The 16603-nt window shown below is 41.0% G+C and overlaps 2 protein-coding genes across 10 annotated transcripts in view; one reads left to right on the top strand and one right to left on the bottom strand.

Annotated features, from left to right (window-relative positions):
- The window catches only part of ASTN2 (astrotactin 2), a 1008266-nt gene that overhangs the window by 713148 nt on the left and 278515 nt on the right, over positions 1-16603 (top strand). The window lies entirely within an intron of this gene.
- The window catches only part of TRIM32 (tripartite motif containing 32), a 22832-nt gene continuing 7255 nt past the window's right edge, over positions 1027-16603 (bottom strand). For 2 of the 5 annotated variants that reach the window (XM_032164977.2, XM_032164979.2), the window contains exon 2: positions 1027-13605. In XM_032164977.2, coding sequence (XP_032020868.1) covers positions 11563-13524 — 1962 coding nt within the window. In that variant the 5' untranslated portion in view covers positions 13525-13605 and the 3' untranslated portion in view covers positions 1027-11562. Of the gene's footprint in view, positions 13606-13825; positions 13887-16603 lie in introns of all 5 variants that reach the window. The other 3 variants (XM_032164978.2, XM_032164981.2, XM_058446123.1) reach the window with 2 other exon arrangements.

The raw sequence follows: 16603 nt of genomic DNA, 5'->3' as shown, positions 1-16603 counted from the left end.
AACTTCATGATGGGACAGTAGAAGGCGAGAGGTGAAGAAAATCATTAGACATGGTGCCAGGCTTTCTGACTTAAGGGCCTGAGTGAATGCTGGAGTTCCTTAGGTGAAATAAAAAAGGAGCAGCAGGTATGGTAGAGCCAAGTTCAGTTTTGAGTATATTGAGTCTAAGATTCCTAAGGTATATACAACTGGCAATATAAAATGGGCAGCTGGGTATACACCAATCTGGTGATCAGAAAGAAGGTAAGACATGAAAAATACAGTTTGGTATGTAGCTGCTTACGTGATTGAAGTCATAGGAAAAGATGGTATCTTCCAGAATAAAAATAAATGTTCCCTTTTGCCATTTGTTTTCTTAAGCTACTTTCCTGCTGCCATACCTTGTATTATTTCTGACATTTTATTTAGAGACATTTTATTTCATTCAGAGAGGCTGACTATGCTGCTCATTTTTAGGCAGCTTTTACTTGTGTAAAATGTTATGGGGCACTGAAGAGTAGTTATAGTACATATTAAATAGGCTGGAGTTAATATGCCCATTTCATTGAGGAGAATAAATAGGCATAGTCACCAGAGCAGAAAGGAGGAATACACACTTTCAGGGTTTTTGCTTGAGCATTTGCACCTTACATTTAGCTAATTAGCCTTCTATGCAGGGTCTAGGGTGGATTTGCCTATTTGTATGTGGCCTTTCTTCCAGTGTATCGATTAATGGAAGTTTCATTCTTCTATATCCAGTCCCTGAGTCTTGGATCAGGCAAGGTAATATGCATGTCTAATCCCTTTCCATCCTTTCAGGCCATGACATTCTTCATTTAACTTCATTTCTTACACTTTTACAGAATCATTAAATGGGTCAAACAAGTTTCATATCTTCGGGTCTGAGAGATTTAGAGATTTATTACTAGTTTTAAGTTTAAATATTAAATGTCATTTCACAAAACACATGGCTTTATTCATGTGGTTGCCCAGAAATTACAAAATTTTCTTTTTTTTTTTTTTTTTTTTTTTGAGATGGAGTTTCACTCTTGTTGCCCAGGCTGGAGTGTAATGGTGTGATCTTGGCTCACCACAACCTCCGCCTCCTGGGTTCGAATGATTCTCCTCCCTCAGCCTTCCCGAGTAGCTGGGATTACAGGCATGCTCCACCATGTCCAGCTAATTTTGTATTTTTAGTAGAGAGAGGGTTTCTCCATGTTGGTCAAGCTAGTCTCGAACTCCTGACCTCAGGTGATCCCCACCCCCAACCTGCCTTGGCCTCCCAAAGTGCTGTGATTACAGGCGTGAGCCACTGCACCTGGTCTAAAATTGTCATTTATCGTAAAATGAAGTTTCTTTCAATATTTAACTCTAAGCATCTGTTGTCACTCTGAAGTAGTGGGATGTACCCCCACCCAACATTTGCTTCAGATGTTGAGGCTGATGATACCACACACACACACACCAAGAGGATATGAAAAGATGTATCACTCACGTAATGAAGCTTTCTAGGGAGAGCAGAGGGAGCTTCCAAGCAGGTCCAAACATGGTTTGAGAAAGCAGGGAAAGGAGACTGACTTGGATTGCGAGGTGAGGGGTGTAGGGTAAGGTTAGGGAGGTTCTCTGGGGCTTGCATGGATTGAGCTTCCCTCTGGCACCAAAAGTAGGCCTACCTAGGCTTCCTTATCAGCTTTCCCAGATGTGAGGCTGAAGAAGAGGGAGTAAGTAGAAGAATTTGAAAGTCGTTAGCAGTCAAATACCAAAAATGGAGTCAGAATCTTTATTACAATTCATCCCTGATATTTGACTGATGACTGAAATGCGACATGTTTCATTTAATTGAACTTGAACTTGTTTAGGTAAAATAAACCATTATGGCTTTCTATGACACCTGCAGCCTGAGGCTGGTAAGGGAGGTGAAAGTTCCATTAAATGCCTTGTATAAGAGCCCAATATTATGTATTTTGAGAAGTGAAATGAATGCCTTAGTCACTATCAATAATTTCTAGACTACTGAAGGGGCTAAAGTGTTAATGAGGCCTTTTATTGTGGATTTATTATGAGCAGAAATGACCTTGACTTATACTTTGAGTATAAGTATATATATATATATATATATATATATATATATATATATATAGAAAGAGAGTCACAGAGTTATTTAACCCAAAGAGGCAACCTTGGATAGAGAACTGTTTTTGCTGCTATTGGCTGGAGCAGATGAGCAAATCACTGGCAATAGTTCAAGAGTCTATAAAACTGTGCAGATGTTGGTCAGGGTATTCAGTGCTAAAAGGATCGCATAAAGTTTGGCCAGTTGTGCTGACTTGGGTCGTGTTCCATTATCAGGGATGTCCCAGTTATGGGCTAAAAATCAGGAACTTTCCAGCAAGCTGCATCATATACAATGGTAGTGACAGCATCTATAAAGTGGAGAAACTCCCTTTACTCTTCACTGTGTTGATTGCAAGGGCTTCCGCAGATATCCAAACGGTCAGGGAAGGGGGATGACTTTTACCAGCACCATGGCATCTAGCAAGGGGCTGAGGATGGTAGTGGGAGACCTTTTCCTATAGGTGAAATATGCCAGGTTTGGCTCTATGCTATAACAAGGAAACCTCAGTGGCTATGCTGAACTTTTAGGGTGTGATTTCAAGACCCAAGGGATAAGGGGCAGCTGGTATGGAGAGTCACAGGCTGAGGGCCTGTGACAACCAGCCTGTTTCCAGGAGAGTCCAATATGCAGCCAGCAATTGCACTCTAATGGCATATAGCATGGGGCTGAAGGGACACTTTCTTGCACAAGATGCCTGTGGGCAACTTAGAGCCATCAAGTGTGGGCCAGAGACTTCAGGAATCATGGGAGGAGGTTGCTAAAGCCTTTAAGTAAAGGACTCTCAGGGGTCACTAATTGTAGTGCCTGTATTATAATTCATAAGTGGGCTTAAGTAATAGCATAAATGGGTTTAAGTAAAATTTGTAAATGAGAAATATGCTGTCTCCAGAACTCAAAATAGACTAAAACATATTGGGCTTTTAAAAAAATTGTGAATTCTGTTTCTGGCAAGTGTCAGGGATAGAATGGCCCTCAGCTAAATAGCTTTCAGGAATTTAACCAAGGTGGAAGGACTTGGTTATGTGTGGGGTAGTGGTCCATCTCTTTTTAGTGAGCTCTTTTATGACTATATGTATGTCCTCAGTGAGTGTGCCAAATGAATCTTCTTGGAGGATGATGTGATCAGTATGATCAGTGTTTACTGTGCTCCTGAAGAAAGTTAGATGTGGTTAAGATCTTGTCTGCAGGCTGTGTGAAGGCCTGGCTGTTGTTATCCCATGGGTAGCTGAGTAAAAGGATACTGCATCCCTTTGATGGTGAAGGCAAATTGTGGCTGAGTCGCTGCTAAAATATTAGCCAAATCTATAAATTAAAAGTATTTGCCAGTTGTTGATTAAAGTTAGTAATTTTGATAATATTTGATATGGGAGCCTTATTGGATAGAACTTCAGCATTAACATGGCAATAATCTACTGTGAGATGCCATTCATTCTTTCTAGGTTTCTGAACATGCTACATTGGGCCATTAATGGTGAAGCAGTGGGGATAGTCACTCTTCTCTAAATAGGTCTGGTATATGGGTTTCAAACCTCGAAGACCCTGTTTTAATTTAAATTGGGCCATATTAACTATTTTAACTAATGGAGGAGGAGAAGGTCCATGCCGTCCCATTTTGGCAAGCTGATTTGTAAGTGCCAAAGACTTAATTCAATTTTAATTTATTACTCATTGGGTTAGAGCATCCATGCCCACTATGGGATATTTTAAGTTAATGGGTGCTATGGCTATGGGGAATTTATGCAGGGCAGTAGTTCTGATTAAGATGAGGCATACCTATTTGTCTTCCTAACATGTCCTAAAATATCCTCAGTTAACTACCCTAAGATTATAGCGGCACTTTGTTTAAATTTAGGGGAATTCCAGGTATAATTTGAAACCCAATATTAAGGCCATGAGGGTTTGACAACTGGTACATTTCAGCAAATGTTAAAAGTTAATTCGGAACCTAGGTTGTAGAGGTACAAAAGCCAAATAGTAACCTTTTATCTTGTTTTGTTGTTGTTGCATAAATTCTTTAATTTTGGATTTCCAATTGGGTCAAATTGTGAACCTCTGTTTTAGTTTTTTGTTTCTTTCCCCCAGTATCCAAGTTTATTTTATTTTCCTTTTGGTGGCTACTGTATATCATTTGGTGGTGGTAGTTGTGGTGGTGTGGGGAGGGGTTGGGGAGGAGGGAAGGTCCTCTCAATCCTACTCATATGTGTAAGATTCTTCCTCCAGAGTTGCAAATACATATAATCAGGATTAGGATCTCTCCCATGCCAACAGTTGCTTTATAGGGTTTGAGGACCCAGTGCTTAAGTTGGCTTTGAAAGAACTCCTTGACTATACCATGGATGCTTTTCCCTATAACCCTTAGGATCATGATTTTTTTTTTTTTTTTTTTTTTTTTTGGGTCACGGGGCATAGCGGCATAGGGCATAGGCAGAAGTAGGAACAAAGGCCTTTTGTAAAGTCCTAGTAAACCATCTGCTTTTGGGAGTGTGCACCATAGCATTCAATATGGTCTTCCTCCGGGCCGGGCGTGGTGGCTCACGCTTGTAATCCCAGCACTTTGGGAGGCCGAGGCGGGCGGATCCCGAGGTCAGGAGATCGAGACCACGGTGAAACCCCGTCTCTACTAAAAATACAAAAAATTAGCCGGGCGTGGTGGCGGGCCCCTGTAGTCCCAGCTACTTGGAGAGGCTGAGGCAGGAGAATGGCGTGAACCCGGGAGGCAGAGCTTGCAGTGAGCCGAGATAGCGCCACTGCACTCCAGCCTGGGCGACAGAGCGAGACTCCGTCTCAAAAAAAAAAAAAAAAAAAAAAAAATGGTCTTCCTCCATGAGTGACTACCAACCAGCCTGCATATTGCATAGGGTATCATTTTTTTTTAGTATGCCATACAATGAGGGCAACACCTGGCTGAGATAAACAACCAAAAGTCACAAGGTAAGAGTCATTCCTCTGAGCCTCATGACAGTCACAGCTTACACTAGGATCCCGAAACACAATTCAGAGACACAGGTAAGTATTGACCAAGACACATGACCCAGGGCCACTTTATTCTTGTTCTTAAATGCGAATTATCAAAAATTCCAACTTAGCTGAGCACATCTATAACAGAAGCTTGGTAAGGCTCAGTGAACGCAGTACAAAGCAGCACAGCACAAAGCATGAGCTTGCCAGCAGTGACAAAAAAAAAGAAAAAAGAAAAATTATAGCCAGCAAGAGTCAGTTAGCAAACTAAAGCAAGAGGAAAGCTCTGCAGTGGTAGTGGTCATCTCCTAGACCCTCTGCTTGTTGCATAAAGTGTTTAGTCATCCCACAGAGGAGAGGTTGAACCCCTTACCCAAAACTTGGTTTAGGTGTTAAGACTGATGTTACATTAGGACCAAATAGATATGAAAAGATTTATCACTCACACGAGGCTTTTACAGAGAGCAGCGAGTTCTCAAGCAGGTCCAGAAATGGCTTGAGCAGGGAAAGTAGAGGAGCCTGGCTTTTCCTAGTGGCTTGGAGGTAGGGCTGCAGTGAGGATTCTTAGGTGGTTTGAACTTCCACCAGCCACAAAGGTGGAAGCATTTGAGCTTTCTTACTGGCATGTCCAGATATGGGGCAGAAGGGGGAATAATAGGTTTGAAAAACTCAGCCAGTCAGACATCAACAAATGAGTCCGACTGTACTACAAAGTTGTACTAAGATTACAGCACTTATTTGGCGTAGGCTTCTGAGGGGAGAAAAATTCGATATTATTTCAGAATTTTTAAAAGGACAGAAAATGTATTTCTGAGACAATGTCAATCAGTGATTCCCCATGAGGAGAGAGATTAGAATACTGAAGAGGGTATGCATTTTCAAACTATGCCTTTGCCCTCCATCCTCAGGACTCAAAGGAGATTCTGATCCATACCCTACCACCTCTATAAGTATGAAGCCTCACTGAGCCATGGGTACTGTTGGCAGTAAGTCATATAAACTAGGGCAGAAAAAAAAGAACCATTTGAATTATTACTTAACCACTTTAGACCTTTGAATTTCTTTAATGTCCCCTCGTTGTGGGGTGGTTTTAACTTCTGGCACCAACTTCTCACTCTTCATCCTAACCTCATACCTTTGTTCACGATATTCCCTTTACTTTTAAGGCCCTGCAGCAACCAGATCTTCTCAGCAGTCTTTATTCAAACACTTGGCACTCCATTTCTATCCTGTTACCATTTATCTTACTCTCTTGTACTTTTTATTATTTGTTTACATACCTTATCTCTGCAGCCAGACCACAAGCTACTTGACTGCAAAATTTGTGACTGATTTTCTTTGCATTCATTACTCATATTAAGTATTGCTAATAATAATAAAGGGTAGATGTCTTATATATGTTTAATAAGTGAGTGAATAAATGGAATCTCAGGTTTTGATATTCTTTCACAATATGCAATGCCATTATAGTTATAACCAGGTAAACTGGGTAAATCACCAAAAGAAAATCCTGGTTTTATCTGTATAGGGAAAACATGCATTTGACTTATATACATTCACACACTCTTCATGGTTTCAATCAAGATTCCAGTGAGTTAGTAAATAATTTTCCTTTGGGGTGCAGGGGTTAGACTTCCCCTTACCAGTTTCATATCATCTTTATATCACAAAAATGAGGTAATTTCAGAAATATTTGGTTTACTGTAATTTCAAAAATGCTTTTTAGTCTGCTAAAAGGCATTTATATATCCATCATCTCTTCACAATACTGCAATAAAATGTGAAACAGTCATTACTAATGAGAAAACAGATTGAGAGGTTAAGTGACTTAATGATCATAGAGCTAATAATTGAGGAAAACAGGACTAAACTCAGGACTCCCTGCTTACAAAGCTCAAGCTTTAACCACTTAACAGGAATATTTGTGGCTTACTTTTATTTTTATAATTATTTGAGTTAATAAATGTTGACCTAGAGAAAAAATTATTTGAAGCTAGCCATCTAAAGAAATAGCTAAACATGCATGTTTCTAAGGTTTTAAAAAAATTTTCATCTCTACATGTGCATGTGTGTATATACTTAGAGGTATGTACTACCTATTAGTGCATATATATATCATCTTTTAAAAAATCTTGGCTCTATTTACCCCTCAAAAGAGTCAAGATACCATCTTAATTACTTTAATCAAATGATTAGACTTTAGGATTTATTTACAGCTTTCCTAATGGGATACATTGCTGTGAATGAGTATTACTTCTGCCCCTCCAGCAATCCCACTCTTCCTCCAATAGGCTTTTCAATTAAGAGAAAGAAGTGCTGAACATGGTATTGCATCACCAATACAGGTCTGAAAATCTCCCTTGGCTTTCACTTGAATGTGTATCAGCTCACCATGGAGGGAAGGATGCTTTTGCCCCCTACAATGTAAGTCACACGTTTTCTGAATTAGGTACTTTTACATATACTATCCCATTTATATATTTTAATTCTCACAACAGCCCTTTAAAACATAAACTGTCATTCATTTTCTTTTACAAAGGAAAACACTAGCTCAGCAGGGTGACAATAGCTAAGTGACACAAAGTCACAACAGCTGGGGTAGAGAAGCAATTATATCAAGTTGGGGATGATTCGGGGTTTTTTGTTGATGTTGTTGTTCTACTGTTCTAATGTAAACAAAACACAATTATAACAAAGATTATGCAAAAACATTGGGGGGAACTCAACAATTCCATTGGTTAACAAATTAATTAAAATCATAGAGCTAGAAGGGATTTTGGTGACAGACCAACACCCTTATTTAAATTAACAGATAGGGAAATTGAGGCTTAGAGGTATGGTGATCACCTGAGGTCACACAGCTAGTTAAAATGCAGAGCTGTGATTCAGACAGAAGCCTGACTTCAAGTCCAGTGATCTTCTCACTAGAGTACATTGCCAGACCCAGAGCTGGCTCACTAACTTCAGCCTTAGCTTGGGTCCCATGAATATTAATGATATTGACAAGATAAAGCCATAGGTCTGGAGTCTAGGTGTATATTTTGCTACACAGCCTTCTACCTCACTGTTGCCCTGCTTGTAAAATTCATCCAGACATCTGTTGTTTCATATCTGTAATTTGAGATGCCTTGAAGGGCTGCATGTCCTGAGTGCAAATCAGCATCCTAGTCAAGTGCAGGGTGGAGACCTGAGTCTCATACTAGGTTCTCCCACTTCCCTCCTACAGAGTAGAGTAACACTTCACTTTTAAGAGGCCATTAATTAGCACTAGATTAAAAGTACAACTACTTAAGCATTAGTTGCCTTACCTAGAGGAACACTGTAAAGCTCAAGCCACATTTATTCTACTGATTGGAATAAGAGTGCCCCTCTACAGACTCAAGACTGGAGTACACTGGCCCACAGTAGGTAGTTAATAAATATTGAATGAATCATTGCTCCAAAACCTTAAATTCTATGTAACCACTCAGAATGATAAAGGGAGGAGGGGCTTAACCAACCTCTAAGTCAACTGTTTGCCACTAGCTTTTAAATACCTTATAAAAGGGCTTGTGTGAGTATCCCTTTTTATCTAATCTAAGGGGGCTACAATAGGAAGACTCAGGTTACTGGAGTCCCATGAAGTCAGGTAAATACCAGAACCAATTAAATAACTGAGAACATATTCTATACTAGGCACCATGTTACATGCTGGTAGCTAGATTAGTTAGCCCTCAATAAAGCTCAAATATATGGACAGATAATTGCAACACAGTGATTTATATAATAGGAATATGAAATAGACAGTAGAAAGGAAGAGATGAACTCGATATATTTGGAGACTCGTGAGGGGAAAGAAATGCCTGAGAAAGGTTTTAATCACCAAATAGAAACCTGTTAAGCAAGAAGAAAGGAACTGTTTAGCATGGTTGGACCACTTCCCACCATCAGGTGCTCTTTTGAGCAACGAGATAAAAGAATAACAGCCATCATTTATTGAATATTCCAGGAATGAAACCAGGTTATTTTCACGTCTGTTATCTCATACCCTTCTAGGAGGCAGGGATCATTTTTGTTATTTTCCAGAAGAGGAAGAGTTAAATGACTTGCCCAAGGCCACATGACTAATAAGACAGAACTATAAGGTAAGCAATGCTGTAGTTCAGTGGTTTTCAGAAAAGTATTCTGTAGATTCACAAGTTTTGCAGTGGTAGCACAGGAGGTAAGGTAAAGGGAGGAAACAGCATATTCTTCAGCGGCACAAACCTGCTTCAACTAGAGCAGCTGCTCTTTGATCTATTTTACATGATAGACTTCCATATAAGACTTTATTTGGACAAGGGTACTGCTGCTTTAAAAAACAAAGCAAAAAAAAATCTGCTGTAATTGAACAAATTAGTTTCTTGGGGCCCTAGTCTGCAATTTAGTCAACACGGCAGATAATTAAACACTGACTGTACTAAGCACAGCCTAAAATATTCACATCAAAGGGGAAAAAGGAAAAAGACTCAGACCACACTTCCATTTTGAGCCAACAGATACCTGCTTTACTTGAGGGAAAAGGCATGACTGGTTTAGATGGGTAGAGATCTAAATGCTGAATGTCACTCTTTCAAAAGCATGGACAGCTGGAGGATTCCTGGCCTCATTTACCTCCAGCCCGCCCACAATATTATATTTATCTCTCCACTGCAAACCGTGTGCCAAAGGCTTGAGCCACTGTTATTGCCTCAGCAAGTCCCCCACTGGCAGCAAAGACAGATCTCCTGCTGCTGGGTGCCCCCACAGATAAAGTGGCTCTAATAACTAGTGGAGTCATTTGTGATGCACTTTTAATTGGATCAATTTCCTCTCAATTACCCAATCTTTGAAAATCAGATGCAATTTCATAATCAGAATATGGGGCTTTCTCCAGATTAAAAGAACAAGACAAACTAGTTCAACATCATTTTAATGACCTCTTCACCTATCCTTTGGCAGCTATTACGATACAAGCCAAAGAAACACTACTACCATAAAAACAATTTTGAGCAGCTCAGTTTAGCAAATTTTGTTTACATGAAAGTAAGGGAGTTGCTCTTTGGCTTGCCATCAGCCCTGCACCTAGAGTAAGATATATTACTTAGTAAACAACAAACCCTCAGGAACCTCATCACAGGTTCTCTCACCCACTTCTGATCTTAAAAACAAGACTAACTTCCTTTTTGTGAGCTGTAATTATAAACATAAAATATATAGCAGAAGCTCAATTTAGAAGAGGGTATTGGTGACTCTAAACCTTGGGGGATGATTCTGTACACATATATTTGGGAGAAAGATTTGGATTATTATCTTTACATAGTAGTGCTTTTGGCTGAATTTTGACCTGAGTAGATACCTACACTCTGAAAGAACACAGTGAGATAAGGAAGCAAAATGGCATAGCGCAGGTTATCCCTCTTATCATCTCCAAAATTCCGTATTTAATTAAAATACATGAACACCAGTGATGAAGAAACAGTTCTCAATTATTTAATGCCTGATAGAGAAATGGAAAGAAATCCTGAAACCAAATAGTATGTACTCACTTGAGGAAAATACAGAATAACAAACCAATAGTTTTGCTGTTTGTTTTAGTAATGAACATGAAAATGTGTCCACCTCTCCACTTTGTTGGCCCTGGCCTATGTTGTACAATTCCTTAGACACAGGCCAGAAGAGAGAGGTAGTATGAAAAATGATGAGCCCTAGAGACTATCCAAATTTGCTGACTATATCAGCATTTGTTTGCTTATTCCCAGCTTCCTATGCTTTGGCATAATTCCAACCCATATATGCTTCTTTAAAAGGCAAGCAATTTCCAGGCTGAAGTCGTCAATACCAACCAACTAGGGTCAATCCATTCTGTCACATCTGCAATTCTCAATCCAAGATGGCACAGATCCTCCAGGCGAGAGGTACTGCTTCCTAAAGGGCCTGCGTATCCCCTTTGGTAGCACTAAATGAATGACTTTCATACTGGTAAAGACGATCAGACTGAGACATAATATTACAGGAATATGATGTCTTAAATGTCACTGAAAGGTGGAGCAGATCCCACTGAAGCATGCACAGTGAATCCAGAGTTGAAGAGAAAGTGTCACAGATGAAGCACATTACAATAGGAAGGAACAATGGATCAAGGGCATCAAAGCCAAACGGGAAAAAATCAAGGATTTAATACAAGGGCAAATTTCAAACATGGCACAAAGAGCTAAAGTGGCTCTCTCTACTAAAGCCTTGGAAGTGCCTAATTGCTAATCAAACTTCAGCTAACACCATCGTGTGTCCTATTTGGACAGTGCATCTTTTAAAGCTCTAAATTTAGGTGGGAAGCGGGGAGGGGGAAATAACAAATAAAAACATTAAAAGATAGAGCTTCTAAAGTTCTAGAACTACCCAGCTGGAATCAGGACATAGGCCAAGTCTATTCTGCATGTGCCACTAACAACCAAGAACTAAGGGAAGGGGAGTTGGCTCGGGAGCAGAAGAAACTGATTATTTCTCATCCCCTATGGGGTGGAATATCTTCTCAGATGGTAGCTGTAGATCTTGATGCAATGATCCCAACAGTCCAAGACCAGCAGCTGCCCCTTAGGAGTGAGGGCTATGCCCACCGGACAGGTAAGTCCCTCTCGAATAAGGACACTATAGCCCCCACCCTTAGGAAAATGGAGAATTTCCTTGCGACTACTGTCAGCCACGATGAGATCACCACGAGCATCCACACACATGCCAGCAATGCAGCGGAAATCCTCATTCTCCGAGAAGAAGTGGCTAATCTGGCGACCCAGCTGCCCATCAGGGCCTACAGAGCCAATGGAAAAGCCACCCTCCAGGTGGTGCTCATTCTGCCGATTCTCCAGATTGAGGCCTAAGCCCTGGGTGAAGTAGACGGTGCCCTCAGCATCACAGGTGACAAATTTGGGCCGCACAGCACTACACAGGCAGGTGTATTTGACCACCCCTGATCCTCGATCAACTGTGAAACACCAAAGCTTTCCACCTTCCACATCGGTTACTACAAACTGGCCAGATGGCAGGGCTGTGATACCCCATGGTTTGCTCAGCTGGCTCCTGTGACAGGCCACGCAGTGGCCATCCAAGGTATATACCTTGAGGGAGTTATCATAGCTGTCAGTCACACCAATCAGCCCCTGGCAGTTCATTGCCACTGAGAGAGGAGTGAGGTTGGGTAGATCTGCCCCAAGGAAGCTTAGTACAAAGCTATCAATGCCACTGGGGCTGCGGCGGATTTCCTTCAAAAAGCCTTTGCGGGTGAAGACTTGTATACGATAGTTACCACGGTCAGCGACTAGCACTTCACCTTGACTGGTCACGTAGAGACTGACTGGAAGATTGAACATTCCTGGAGTGCTGCCTTTGGCCCCCATCTTCTTGAGAAAGAGGCACTGCTGGATATTGGAGGCTGCCTCAGGACCCCGCTGTTTAGCAGGTGAGGCCCTAGGGCTGGCAACCACTTCCTCCGGGCTCATGTCCATCTCTCTAAAAGTAACAGAGGTAGAGGCAGCAGAGGCTGCGGCCTCCATGGCCCAGGAATCTTCCATGTTAACTGTCCGGGGCTTCTTAACAGCTTGCCCAATTTGGAGGGGGCCAACATGACCTACCTTAAGGAGCTCCACATCTTGCAGGGTGAGCTCCCGAGGCAAGCTGGCAGTGAGCTCTGGCTCCTCCTCATCAGCTGTCTCCTCCAGTAGTGCTACATCTGCCTGCTTGATCTTGGCCAGGAAGTAGTCACAGCGAGACACAGCCTGCACCTCTGCAATGTTAAGTAGGTAACTCTGCTCCTCTACCACTTGACTATTGGACTTCTCAACTTCAGCCAAAGAGCCTGTGAAGAACTTCCGAGAGCGAGCCAGCTCATCCTGGACCCTGCGCTCCTCGTGCCCATACTCCTGGAGAACTGCTTTATACCTTGCCTGAAGGTCCTTGGAGACACCTTCCAAGGCTGCCTTCCGCCGCTGCAGCTCCCCCATAAGTTCCCGCAGACGAGTTAACTTCTCTCCAAAGTCCCGACGCCGCTCCTCAGCTGCTTCTTTGACAGGGAGTGTACAGTGGCCAGGAGGCTGATGGTCTGCCTCCCGGCAAGGCTCACATAACACCAAACCACAGCTCCGGCAGAATTGCCGGGGCAGACGCCGCCCACAGGACCGACACATGAGCAGCCCCACAGCCTCACTGAGCCCAGCTGTATCAATGATCTTTAGCACTGTCAGATTGTCTGTCAACTGGGTCAAGCTGGTTATGCGGGTAATCTTGCTGCAAAAGGGACAGCGGACACCATTGATGCTACTGGCCAATAGCTTCTCCAGGCACTGGCGGCAGATGGTATGGCCACAGTGCAGGAGCTTGGGACGCAGCTGCTCTTCTGTGAAGGACTCCATGCAGATGGGGCATTCTAGCACTTCCCGGAGGGCATCCAGGTTCAGGTGAGAAGCTGCTGCTGCAGCCATTGCTCTTCCTTTGAAGGGTACTGCTAGCACAGCTCAGAACTGAACAGCACAGTATTCATGCCCTAGAGGGTCAAATTCCTGCTAAAGAGAAAAAGAAACCATTATTCATTTTCCTCTGACTATATAAATAAATTCACTCAAGAAACATTTACAGAATAGCTATGACCATTCAGTCATTCACTTAACAACTATTTTATTGAGGTCTATTATGTTTCACGTGAGGGTGACAGATAGGGAAACAAACCAGACAAAACACTGCATAGTGGGAAATAATTCAGATTCTGTAGTCTCAGACACTTACTTAGTTGCATGACCATAAGGAAGTAACTCAAACTTCCAAAAGCTCTTTCCCCATTACTCATCTGTAAAATAGAAGTAATAATGGTGTCTGCCTTATATGGTTATTATAAGGGCTAAGTAACAAGATAAATATGATGTGCTTAGTATAGCACCAGGGAAGTAGTATACTTGTAATAAATGCTAATGATTATTTTCATATTTGGTGAATTTTACAACTTCTAATTTACACCAAGAGAAAAGCACAGGAGAATTATGCACAGTAAAAGGAGTAAGTATAACATGCAGGTCCACAAAATGTTCTGCTGGAGTACAGTGGATGGAATGATGGATTCTACCTAACAGACTTGGGGAAGGCTTCCCAAAAGCAGTTTCACTCCTAAGATATGTCTTGAAAGAAATGAAGGAATGAGGATAAAGGTACTTTAAGCAAAGAAAACCATGTAAGCAAAAGTGTGGAGCCTTTTTTTTTTTTTAATCATGTCACAGAGTTTATTGTGTCATGTTTGGGGGCCTAGCAATGATTCACAGAAGCAGAAAATTATGATGATTAGTTTTAAGTGATCTGCAAAACATCAGATCAGAGAATACACATTTTCCATGCATCTATCCTCCTACTTACTTACCTATCCGTCTATCTAAGTTTAGGTATCTTGTTCTGTACTAGATACAAGAGGTCTTCAGGATGCAGATCCTGCTTTTCAGATATTCAAACTTTATAAAAGACAAGACATGTAGGCAAATAATAATGAAGGCAGAAAGTATTACTATAAATGAAATAAAAACTAAGTTTGATGGGGGTTGAGGAGTCATTCCAATTTGAAGGGATACAGAATTTTCAAAGGGAAGATGATATTTTATATTGGCCTGGAAAGATGCATAAATACATGAGGGAAGAAAGAAGTGGGCAAAAGGCACAACCTTAACAAAGTTTAAAAGGCAAAGGAAAGGACAAGAAGTTTCATGTATTAGAAAGAAAATGGAGAATACTTAAACTCTATGCATTTTATTTTCTCCACCTTTAAAATGGAAATAATACTGTCTTTACAGAGTTAATGTAAGAATGAAATAATATATAGAGTGTATAGAATGCTAAGATTTGGCTTTGCACCAAAAAAGCCTTAAATGAATTTTAGTTCTCTTTTTTATTATCCTTAGATTAAAACTGTGGGAGTATATATGGGGAATAGAGTAACAGACTTGGAAAGGCAAATTGGAAGAATAATTATAAAAGGTCTTCAGAGCCAAAATGAGATTTTTGAGCTTCATTTTTCAAGGCATGGTGAGGCGATGAATGTTTTGAAGCAGGAAGATGATATGATCAAAGCAGGAATGGAGTGGGGAAACAAATCAGAGAAGACAGGGATAATGGGGAGTCTGAACTAGGGAGCAGGTGGTGGAAATGGAAAGATTCATTTGAGCAATATCCAGAAGTATAATCAGTAAGATTAGAAAGGTGAGTGGATTATGGTGGGGGAGTGGTGAAGAGCTGAGATAGCCAAAGACTCAAGCCCAGATGATTTAAAAAATAGCAGTGCCTTATCAAGACAGTTTATTTCTGGCTTAGAGTACCCTCTGCTCCACCCAGTACAAACCATGAACACTCTAACCCTCTTGATATACGTATGCTTATGAAGTTGACCCAGAGAGATCTCAGTGCTCTGTAGCCTTAGGTCACTGTCAACGTATACCCCAAATCAGAATGAATAGGTCTAGCAAGTTGAGGCATATGATAAAGTCAGCATTTCATAAATGCAAATCCTACAGCTGTATCTGTGCAGTCTTGTGATCTGCAGACGGTCAACCACCCAGGAGAAGGAGGAAGTGGAGGGCAAGTTCGTTTGATTTTAAGGACAATGCATTTAGCTCAAGAATACTTTGCACATGACATCAACTCTTTCTCCAGGCATAGAGAAGAAGGGGAGTTAATGTAGAGATATATATTACAACAAATTTCTACCATATTAGCTTTGGAATGCAATCTGACAAATATATAGCAGCAGACATGCACAATTATCTAAAGTCAATCCTTCCTCCTTGATATCCCACTTCCTTTGTACTACAAGGGAAACTATGCATCTAGTGCCTATTATGTGCTAGTTACTATGACAGATACTTTATATGCTTAATCTCTTTTAATCTTCATGATGACACTATGAAGTGGTAACATTTTTATTATCCTATTTTACAGATGAGGAAATGAATGCTCAGAAAAACTTGCTCAAGGTCACGCAGCTCAAACATAGTGGAACCTTGAAGTACAGATATTTTTACTTTATTTAACCCAACATTATTTCAAGCTATTTTTTACTGTCACATAACAATGATTAACTAATGTTCTCTTGACCACGCTCTGGGGAATGCTGCCTTATAGCATATGCATTTTCTCCATAACAGAGAAGGAACACTAATATAGTTATGAGATTCTGCTGCTATAGAGTGGGATAGATTGATTTATTAGCTGAGTGACCAATCTCACACAGCAAGCTTGCAACCCATTATGACTCAAATCCATACCTCAGCAAAATAATATTTACCACATATCATGAGCATATGAGGTCTGATGTGGATATCTGAAACTATGAATGGTAAATTCTTAAATGCCAAGTGTCTAGGGGCAATAGTATAGACATACTGATAGAAATTACAACTCAGGGCCAGGTGCGGTGGCTCATGCCTGTAATCCCAGCACTTTGGGAGACTGAGGTGGGCGAATCATGAGGTCAGGAGATCGAGACCATCCTGGCTAACATGGTGAAACCCCGTCTCTACTAAAAATACG

The sequence above is a fragment of the Hylobates moloch genome, unplaced genomic scaffold (genome assembly GCF_009828535.3).
Source record: "Hylobates moloch isolate HMO894 unplaced genomic scaffold, HMol_V3 SCAFFOLD_10, whole genome shotgun sequence".
Classification (NCBI taxonomy): domain Eukaryota; kingdom Metazoa; phylum Chordata; class Mammalia; order Primates; family Hylobatidae; genus Hylobates; species Hylobates moloch.
Note: the sequence above shows the minus strand (reverse complement) of the source record. Positions and strands in the feature narration are given on the sequence as shown.